This window comes from Symsagittifera roscoffensis, chromosome 5 (assembly GCF_963678635.1).
Source record: "Symsagittifera roscoffensis chromosome 5, txSymRosc1.1, whole genome shotgun sequence".
Classification (NCBI taxonomy): Eukaryota; Metazoa; Xenacoelomorpha; order Acoela; family Convolutidae; genus Symsagittifera; species Symsagittifera roscoffensis.
This window is the reverse complement of record NC_087066.1, coordinates 51,396,009-51,407,338: the sequence shown is the minus strand read 5'-3', so window position 1 is coordinate 51,407,338 and position 11,330 is coordinate 51,396,009. Positions and strand designations below refer to the sequence as shown.

The 11,330-nt window shown below is 33.0% G+C and overlaps 1 protein-coding gene across 1 annotated transcript; it reads left to right on the top strand.

Moving 5' to 3' along the window:
- The first annotated feature begins 6,239 nt into the window (after positions 1–6,239).
- Positions 6,240–10,836, top strand: LOC134846777 (uncharacterized). Its single transcript, XM_063864168.1, has 3 exons — positions 6,240–6,926; positions 9,859–10,203; positions 10,596–10,836. Exons 1-3 carry the CDS (start codon positions 6,568–6,570, stop codon positions 10,834–10,836), a joined length of 945 nt encoding a protein of 314 aa, XP_063720238.1. The 5' UTR covers positions 6,240–6,567.
- The last annotated feature ends 494 nt before the right edge of the window (positions 10,837–11,330 follow it).

Here is an 11,330-nt window from a genome sequence, read left to right as displayed (position 1 = left end):
GGAACATATGAAAAATAAATAATTTTTCTTAAACCAAATCGTTTCTCAAAAGTTTCAAGTATTTCTCAGCGAGCAATCAAACTGAAACACCGAGCAATGAAACTGAATTCAATTTTTCACTTAAGCCAATCAAATTTAGAAATATCGAAGTTTTTCAAGTTTTTTCAAACAACCAAAACGTTCGTAAAAAGATCAAGTTTTTCTCCGCTACCCAAGCTACTCAAGCTATGCAATTTAGAATTGATTCAAGCCATTTTATGAAGCGAATCAAATCGCAAGAAATTGAAGTCAATTAAACTGATTTCGAACTGAGTCAGATAGTTTTACAGACAGGATCAGTTCGAAAAAAAAATTAAGTTTCTTAAGCACGTTTTTCAAGCTATAATATTTAGCAAACTTCTAATTTTTTGAGCGGAGTCTTCTTGAAATAGTTCAAATTACTTCATGATGCGAACCGAATAACGAGAAATTAAAGTTTTTTGAGCCAATGAAGCGATGAAAATTTCCAATATTTCAAGTTATATAAAGCCGGATAGCAAAAAAAACTAAAATTTCTATGGAGCGAATCAAACGGCGAAAATTTGAAGGTTTTTGAAGAGAGCTCTTCAAGCGATGAAACTTTGAAATACTCTAATTTTTAAAAAATCGGATGGCAAAAATTTTACATTAAATTTAAGCCATTCAATCGCTGATGTTATGAAAAGATGAATCTAATTTCAACCAAAGTTTTCAAGTTATGAAACTATGAGAAAAGCCAGTTTTTTTAGACCAAATCATTCTTCAAAAAATTCAAGTGTTATCGGCAAACTGTTCAAGTATCAAGTTATGAAATTTTGAACTAATTTAAGCTAATTGATGAAGCTGAACGCCGAAAAGCTGAAATTTTTCTGTTGAGCCAATCAAACGATAAAGAAACTTTGAAATAAATCAAGTGATTTTACAGACAGAATCAGTTTGCATCATAATTATGTTTTTCTATGCGAGCTTTTCAAGCTATGAAATTTTGAAAGGATGCAGAACGGATGGCAAAATATTTAAAACTTTCTATTGAAGCCATTCAAACAATCAACATTTTTGGGAAATTTTAAGATGTTTCATACAACAAATCGGTCCAAGAAAAAATCAAAAGTTTTCAAGCCATGAACCTATGAAAGATGAAAAAAATTTTAGGCAAATCGTTTTTCGAAAACTGTAGCTCCTCTTAGAAGGCTGTTCAAGCTATAAAAAATCGAGATGTTTCAGATATGGTCCATGAAAAAACACAAGTCTTTTTCAAGCAAGGTTTTCATGCTTTGAATCAATGAAAAATCTATTTCTTGTTCTTATGACTAAGCTATTTAAGCTACAAAAACTTGATATAATTCCAATTTTTCTATACAGCGAATCGCTGCGTAAAAACGTCAATTTTCTTCGAGCAATGTTTTCAAACTAGAAATCTATCAAAGATGTCAAACTTTTTTTAGGCTGGACCAATATCCAAAAACTTCAAATTTTTCTCAGCAACTTGTTCAACTATAAAATTTTGAATTTTTTCCATTGATTTTATGAAGCAAATCGAGCGGCGAAACGATGAAGATTTTCCATTGAGCCAATCAATCAATGTATTTTCTTAAAATCTCAAGTTCTTATCAAAAAGCTATTTAGGCTATCAAAATTTGAGGCACATCAATTTTTTCTATACAGCGAATCGGTACGTGAAAAATTCGAGTTTTTTCGAGCAAGGTTTTCAAGCTATAGTTTTTGAAACAAGTCAAGTTTTTAGACCGACTCATTTTTCCAATCGACTCATTTTCAGACCGACTCATTTTTCCATCAAGCTATTCAATTTATGAAACTTTGAAATATTGTAAGTTAAGTCATGAAGCGACTCAAATGGCGAGAAGTTGACGTATTTTATTGAGCCAATCAGCCACAGAAATTGAAAATTTTCAAGTTATCAAAATCAATGGGTTAATTGTTCAAAGTTTTCAACCGAGGCCAATCAAACCAAGAAAAATTGAAATTTTTCAACTTCTTTCAAACAGTCAATATGTCCGTGAAGAAATCAAATGTTTCTCAGCAACGTACCTAAAAAATTGAAAATAAATCAAGTTAGTTTACAGGCAAAATCACTACGCAAAGGAAACACAAATTTTTCAAAGCAAATTAATCAAGCAATGAAACTTTAAAACGCTGCGAATCGGATAAAGAAAAATTGAATTTTTTCATTGAACCTTATCAAACCTTGAACAAAAGTTTAGGTACTTCAGATTACCTTATATGAAAAATCGGTCCGTGAAAAAGTCATGTACATTTCATCAAACGAGGCACGCTAAGAAAATTTGAACTGTTTCAAGTTGTTTCATACAGCGAATCGAATAACGAGAAATTGAAGTTTTTCTTTTGAGCCAATCGAACAAAAAACCTTCAAAGTTTTCAAACTATATGAAACTAGATGGCGGGAAACCTGATGATGACAAGTTGTATTAATTCGGGTGGCAAAAAAACGTACGCTATTTAAGATAAAAAATTTTGAAACGTTTCAAGTTAGTTCATGATGCTGATCGAATGGCGAGATGTTGACGTTTTTCTACTGAGTCCAAGCGATGAAATTTAGAAATGTTACTAGTTATTTGAAACTGGATGGTGAGTTATTCCAGTTTTTCTATTTAGGTTCTTCACGCAAGGAAAAACAGGAACATTTCAAGTTATTTCATACAATGAACTGATCTGGAAAAATCAGTTTTTTTTTCAGCACGCAATTGAAGCAAGGAAACTTTAGAGTATTTTAAATTGTTTAGAGAAGCGAATCGAATGGCAAAGTTTGGATGTTTTTTGAGCCACTCGAGCAAAGAAAAACTGAGAAAAATCAAGTTGTAAAAATCGGAAGACTTAAGGCTTATGTTTTTCTTTTGAAGCCATTTATGCTATGAACATGTTACTTCTTACAACAATTCGGTCAGCGGAAAAAAGTGCAATGAAGCTATATAAGCTATGAAATTTTGAAATAAGTTGAATTTTCGTTAAGAGTTTGGTTGTATTCATGACGTAACTTGTAAAAATTGGTGCTGTAAACCACAAAAGTTATCAAAGTTACCCTTTGTTTTATTTACGAAAGAAAACTTCTAATTGACCCTATTTACCTTTAGATTTCTGAACCAAATGAATTGACCTGTATTAAGAGTCTAATTTTTGTTTAAAAAGTTGCAAAAAATTTTGAACCATAAAATAGCTGGTAAAACTCCAATTTGGAAAGTAATATTGAGCAATTTACTTTCTGCTGCAACCAATTTACACAATAAAAAAGATAACATTTTTTGAGATCAAACATCAGTACAAAAATTTCAATAAAAAGCTAAAATTATAATTTTATTTCAGTATACTCATTCTATCTCATTGGTGAGAATGTTGAGAAAATCTGTAGTCTATCTGTAGAAAATCTGAGTATATAAAATTATATAGTCTGTAGAAAATCTGTATATAATTTGTATATACTCAGTATCTTTTCTGTAGATAATTTGTAGATAATCTGTAGATGATGTGTATATAATCTGTTTATAGTATGCATGAAATTGGACTGTTTTGGAACAGATTAAGACTCGTTTCAATTCTTCTCCTAGAGTTTTTTCAATTTAAACATTTTTCCAATTAACAGGGTCTAGGTTTGAGATCCTAGACATCTGTGTTGATTTCAAATGCGTTTTTGGAAGCAAATGAGATTATCTTTGTTTGTCAAGATTCTTAGTGTTTATACAGATTAGAGCTGTATTTGAGATTCGGACTGAGACTATTTCAATACAGAAAGGACCAACATTCCTGCTCAATGAAAATTGTCTTTATGAAAACATTTTGCGTTTGTTGTTTTTAATCTATTTTTTGAGTGTTTTTTTTTCGCTTTTTACAAAATAAATTAATTTTTCTCAAACACTAACTTACCCGTTTTTAAAGAAAGTAATATCAACAGAAAGATCTGATTTTATTCTGTGTGCCTGCATGTTCTCCTAGTCTCTTTTTGTTTTACTCAAGTTTCTATGGCCTTCGAAAAAATCAGTGAAAGAATGTTTGACGCAATTTTTGTAGTTTCTCAGACTATCTTCCTACTCTGGGAAAAAAGGAGGTTAACTCGAAATGCATGAAAATTGGCATGGTGAACAAAATGACAACCGGAATATAACATCACGCATTTAGCCATAACAACACGCAAAACAAACATAAAAATTGATATTTTTAAAGGTGCTGGTAGTGGAAAAGAGCCGCCATGAAATCTGCCTGCTTGTGAGTGGGGTAATTGTTCCGACCATTGAAAATTTGGATGAATTTTGTATTCGAGTGTGTTTTAACTTTTTAATTTTGTTTTCCACGCAAGATCAGCTATCACAAATAATCATCGGACAGAATTGATATTGGAACCCTTTCAATCTTGATTCGAACGGCGTTAAAATATCACAAAAGTTTTTACAATGTTGAGAAAAACCGGTTTAAAGTTTTTGATTTTTGGTTTAATTTTAAGCTAATTAAGAAGGTAGTTAGTAAATGCAATAGCCTATTTAAGTTAAATTTAAGCAGTGAAAAATAAATTTCACTCATATAAAGGTATTTTTGGAGGTTTTTAGCGCAACTTTTGAATTCAAAAACTTGATAATTCAAAAAATTTCCGCGAAAATTTTTTAAAAACATTGAAATTTTTTTTCAAAATTTTTTTTCTCCAAATGACCTATTTTTATATGAATCTCAAATATTCCTAAGTTTTATTTTTTTGTACAGATTTTTTTTCGCAACATGAAGAAAAAAAAACGACACCAACTTGAGAAAATATTTTTGTATTTTTCAAGACTGTGGTCGGAACATTCTGTGCTACTTGCACAGTAACCGGTGGTCCTTGTTTTCTTGTTTCAGTAATTTTAACGTGCTGTTAATCGATTTGGGTAGCAAAACTCAAAAATCAATTGAGCTTTCAGCTGCGAGCAAGAAACAGAAAGAAGACTACTAAATGACTCTATTTACCTTCATATTTCTGAACCAAATGAATTGACTTGTATTAAGACTCTAACTTTGGTTCGAAATGTTGCAACAAATTTTGAACCATAAAATAGCTGGTAAAACTCCAAGCAGTTTTTTCCTCATAATTGTTGGCCAAAATGATAAACATTGAGATGAAAATTTAGAAAAGTAATATAGAGCAATTTGCTTTCTGCTGCAATTTATTTACACAATAAGAAAGATAACATTTTTTGAGATCAAACATCAGTACAAAAAAATTTCAATAAAAGGCTCACATTTTAATTTTATTTCAATTTACTCATTCTATCTCATTGGTGAGAATTTTGAGAAAATCTATAGTATATCTGTATATAATCAGTATCTATTCTGTAGATAATCTGTAGATAATCTGTAGATAATCTGTAGATAATCTTTAGTTATTATGTATATAATCTGTTTATATTATGCATAAAATTGGATACAGAAAAACAGTTTAAGAAAGTTTTGGCAATGATTAGATAATGAAGATATTGAGTATAAAACTTCTGCAAAACAAAAAGCATTATAATCAATTATCAAAACTACATAATCGAAGTTTTACTATATAAAAGTACAACAAATCTAAAATTTGTTTATATTTTTTATAGATAATCGATTTTTATCCATTTTTGTCACTACGGGGTAGCTTGTTCAGGGGCGTATTTAGCGGGAGGGGGGGGCAAAAAACAGCCCCTGTTTTGGACTGTTTTTTTTTTAATTTTACCTGAGGCGCAGAAAATTTGGTAAAATAGAATCTTTTTAGTGATTTGGGACAAGTCAAAAAATCAATTTAGTTGACCTAAAAAATAGGTCGACAAAATTTTTTCAATAGTTTTCTTGAAAAACCACGCACCCTCGAGAAAATTCTAGATCCGCCCCTGAGCTTGTTCAGTCCAAAACTCAGTAAAACTTATTTAAATCACGAAAACATGCATGAACAAAAATCAACCAAACTCATTGATTTATATCATCAGAATATGGCACATTTTTTCTGCCTACTTCAGAAATAGTCACTTCAATAACCCAGTTATTTGTGAAACGGGGAATTTTTTTATAAAAAATGTTATAGGAGTTTTAGTGTTTTAGGAGTTTTAGTTTGCTTCGATATGTTGTTGTAATGGGTAAGAGCCGAGATTCGTTATGTTATAAGTTTAGTTAAAGAGCTCCTTTCAATTCGGCATTACCAATTCAACTATTGACAATATCGCGCATGCTTTTTAAAATTAAACGACTCTGAAAGGTTCATTCAGAGTCATAACAATATACTGAACGAGTTTCGTTAGTCGTTATCTGCATAAAATCAGCTTCTTAAGCCCTCCGTCTGCGGAGGATTCATCATTGCGTTTAAATAATAGATTGTCCTGCTGTGTTGGAACTTTTTTTGCGTATGTTCACTTCATTTAGTAACAAAAATTCTCTTTAATCAAAAAGTTCTCCATCCGGATATATGTTTTATATCTATTAGATGATTGACTTAAAACACCTGCTTCGTTATATCACATTAAAGGGAAGATCTTTGAAACCTAGTAAAGAACATTTTCAATTGCATTACTTGGTCGTAAGAACAAAATGACAGCTAAAACTTTCACAAGCCGAGTTAAATTTCTAATCAGTTTTCTTCTTTTTGACATTTATGTCACTTGGGCGCTTGAAATCGAATCCGAATGCAGGAATAACTTGTTCAGTTGTGGAATCTCAGTGCCGAAGCAGTTCGGAAAACAACTGTTGAATATTTACTATACAGGGAAGTCAGAATCAGGCTGTCACTACAAAGCATCGATGATCAAGGCTGACTCTTATTTGTATTGTGCCGAAGGTAATTTCTGCGGGTTGATTTTGACCAAAAAGGACATTACTCATGTCGAGATAGAAGACTTTGACAATGTGAAGATGTGTCAAGTGTATGGGCGGTCGAAAGAAAAATGCAAGTAAGTTGAGAAATTAAATGGACCTAAAGCTGCGCGTTGCTCGAACCTTTCGGAGCATTAAATTACTGATGATTTGATTAAGAATCATTTCAATTCATCTCCTAGTTTTTTTTTTCCAATTAAGTATTTTTCAAACTATCAGGGTCTAGGTTTAAGATCCTAATCATCTGTGTTGATTTCGAATGCGTTTTTGGAAGCAAATGAGATACTCTATGTTTGTCAAGATTCTTAGTGTTTATATAGATAAGAGCTGTATTTGAGATTCGGACTGAGACTATTTAACTACGGAAAGGATCAACTTGCAACAATCCGGTTCAATGAAAATTGGTATCATGAAAATGTTTGGCATTTGTTGTTTTTAATCTATACTGTTTTGACGTTTGTATTTTTTTCGCCTTTCCCCCAAAAAAAATTAGTTTTTCTCTACACTAATTCACCGGTTTTTAAAGAAAGTGATACCAACGGAAAGATCTTCCGTTGGTATCACTTTCTTCCTACCTGAAAAAAAAAAGTTCAATCGAAAGAATTGGCTGAGATTGTCCTTCAGGCTTCAGCGGCTTCGCCAAATGGTTATTTCCTTCAGGGTAGGAAATGGGCATTTTTTGACAATTGACAGTTTTTGTGAAATTTTATGACTTTTCTCAAAACCCACCCTCTCAAATCTAGAACAAAGGGTTCCGTCTAAAGAACTGATAATTGGGATAATCCATGTATCAGCGGTGAAGCCCTTATTTTTCTAGGGAAGATGGAGGGAAGATGCCGCAACCAGTTTTTTCAATTGAACCCTCTATCTCAGATTTGGCCGGATACTGTTTGAGAAAATGAGAAAATCCAAGCAAATTGGTTAAAAACTCCCCCCATTGAAATTTTTGAACGTGTGGTATGATAGAAAGACAATGGCGGAATAAACAAGTATGTATGTGAGTAGCCGGTCTTCTAATGGCACTACTTATTCAAAATCGGCAAGCGAGAGAAAAATTTAAACTTGTTCGAGAATTGCTAAACTTTCTAAAGCGTCCCTCCCCCCCTCAGGAATTCGACCACCTACCGACCCAAAGGTTGTCCCCTTTGTAGTATTTTGAGATATCCATTTTTGATTATGGCCCCTAATTTTTTTTTAAGGCGCCTTTGGTGCTTATATATACATAATTTGAGGGGTAGCGCGTGCCAAAAAAGCGAGTTTTTGGTCAAAATTTTCCAAAAACTGCCTAAAAACTCCTTTTTTGGCTTATTTTTTCAAAAATTTCGTGTCTTTATAATTATTTAGGAGAACTAAAACAAAGGTCGACAAATTTTTTTAATTTTTGAATGATTTTGTAATGAATGATAATGTGAGGTGCGGTGAAAAAAGAAAATTTTATGATATATTTGGTAAGTTTTCATAAGGCTCCAGATCATAAAAGATAACAAATGGTAAAACTGGAACTTGGGTGATCATATAATCTGTCGTGAAGCCACGAAGCCTCTCTTCCAGTCTCCCTTCAAATTCAATTTTGAAAAGCTTATTTCACGTCAAATGCAATGAAATTTGGCATGGTGAACAAATTGACAACTGTGAATATATTTGTTCTTCATATTTTACATCGTATTATCACGCATCGCACAACACGTAAAACAAACATAAAAATCGATATTTTGAAAGGTGGGGTAGTGGGAAAGAGCCGCCACGAAATCTGCCTGCTTGTGAGTGGGGTTATTGTTCCGACCATTGAAAATGGGAAGGAACTTTGTATTCAGGTGTAATTTAGTTTTTTCTTTTTGTTTTCCACGTAAGATCAGCTACCACAAATAATCATCGGACAGGGTTGATATTGGAGCCCTTTCAGTCTTGATTTGAACGGATTTAAAACATCACAAGAGTTCTTACAATGTTGAGAAAAACCGGTATGAAGTTTTTGATTTTTGGTTTAATTTCGAGCTAAATAGGAAGATAGTTAGTGATTGCAATAGCTTATTTAAGCTTAATTTAAGCCGTGAAAAAATAATTTTTCTCATATAAAGGTATTTTTGGAGGTTTTTAGCGCAAATTTCAGAATCAAAAACTTGAAATTTTGGTATCAAAAACTTGAGTTTTTTTCAAATTTTTTTTCCAATTGACCTATTTTACTATGAATCTCAAATATGCCTGAGTTTTAATTTTTGTTCAGATTTTTTTTATCACAACATGAAGAAAAAAAACGAAACCAACTTGAGACAACATTTTTTCTATTTTTTAAGACTGGTCGGAACGTTCTGTGCTACTTGCACAGTAACGGGTTGTCCTTGTTTTCTTGTGCAAGTAATTTCAAAGTGCTGTTAATCGATTTGAGTTGCAAAAGTCGAAAATCAATTGAGCTTTTAGCTGCGAGCAAGAAAGGATCCTATGACTAATTTCAATATAGAGACCCGATAATCTCGGGAAAGACCAGTTTTATGAATAGCAGCGGATATCTCCGTTAACTGTTTTTTTTTCGATTGAACTATTAATCTCAGATTTGGCGGTGTAGTTTCGCAGAAAAATCAAAAAAATTCCCCATTTAGAAGGCCGTTGGAAGTGAAATGAGGTGAAGAGACTAGGGCAATATGCAGGCACATAATGTATTTGTGGGTCTTTCCATTGGTACTATTTTTTTAAAATTCGCCAAGCAGTTCTTGAAAAAAAAATTTTTAGTGAACTTTCCTATGCATCTCAAAAAAAACATCATAAAAATATAAAAATGTAATCCTGTTTTATCTAAGAGTAACAATTTGAGTTTTCTCGAAAACTACCTTCCATAGTATGGGAGTAAAAAAACCAAGAATTACAATGGAAGTTTAGGGAGTTTTGGTAATTTTGGTACTGAAAATGAATAATAGCGAAAATGGAAATCACCCTCAGACTGATGAGCGATGAATTGACAGCTTATAGCCAATTCCTCTTTATCAAATTGATTTTTTAAATTGTTTTTATCAGAGACGTGGCTGACCACATAATCCTGACAGGTAAAGAACAATGTCCCAATGTCGACAACCCATGTCACAGGACTCAAATTTGCGATGACTCAGTCATCGGCGGATTCCAGTGTCGTTGCGACCCAAACAAGCCCGAACTAACCGAAATAAAAGGCGCTTGTTTGAATCCAGATATCTGGAGAGCGGCAGGACCCAACAGCCTAGGCTTCAAAGCTGTGCACGTTGCCAGTGAAACAATGATCTACGAAGACGCGAAAGAGTATTGCGAAGGAATGGGAGGGTTTTTGCCCAACTATTACACCCGAGAAGTGGAGCAGGCAGTGAATACAGTCCCACCTTCGAAAATGTTAGTCCACACGCAACAGTTATGCGAGCTTTAAAACCGTCAATGGCGCTTTAATTTATTTCGACAACTGTCACAGACTGGTAAGAAACTTGTCCTACGGTGTTTTTTTCCTTGATTTAATTAATCTCCAAAAAGCATTTTAAAAAGGCTGTTTTAGCGACGAGAGAAAAAACCAACTCTAATTAGTTTTGCTTTGTAATTGAAATTTTAATTTGTAATACGTTGATTTTTGGAAAAACCTCGTTTTGCATTCAGTTTTCATTTTCTTAATTTAAGGTAAAAGCTTGTTAATACCGAAAATAAAGAGTTAGAAATAATGGAAATCAATGTCAAAAAAATTACCGTGTCAAATGAAATGGGCGCCTGAATAATGAATCGATTAATTTGTTCAGATATGCTGGGTGGTACTGGCTCGCTTTTTCTGATTCAGTAGAGGAGGGAAAGTGGGTGGACCAGCTCACTGGGAGAGAGGTGAACTTGACCAACTGGGCAGTCGGCGAGCCTAACGGTCTTGAAGCAGAAAACCATGTAGGCTATCTGTGTCACATGTTTGGTCCTCAATACAAATTCCACATCAACGATTTCGATGGGAGTGGATCAAAGCGTGCGAACGTTCTTTGTTATCTGACGTGAAAATTGAATCACCTTGAACTCTCGACATAGTTGATGTCCTGAGTTTTTGTTCCGACTTTCCGAGAAAACGCAATATTTATGCTTGTGGTGGTTGTTTTGATTCAGTCAGTTTTCGGCGATCGAATTAATAGTTTCTAACAAAACAACTTTCTTACCACCTTCAAGATATCGACTCCTTGAAATCAAATTAAAAGAAAACTATTATACTTCCGATCATTTACTCGACGATCTGTAACAAACAGAAATTGTTTCTAACTGCGGTTCATAAGTCTTCCAAAGCAAAAAATGAGAATTTTCATGAAATTTTTTTGACCCATAAGTTGGAATTAAAAACTGACACTAAAAATAAATATAAAATATATAGAAACTTTGACATAGATTTATCTGTTGTGACACAAAATAGCACGCAACTCATCGAAAAAATGAAACTGCTTGATTTTAATCTGATATCTGGGCCAAATGACAGCACGCGTAATACAAAGAACTCTCGAACA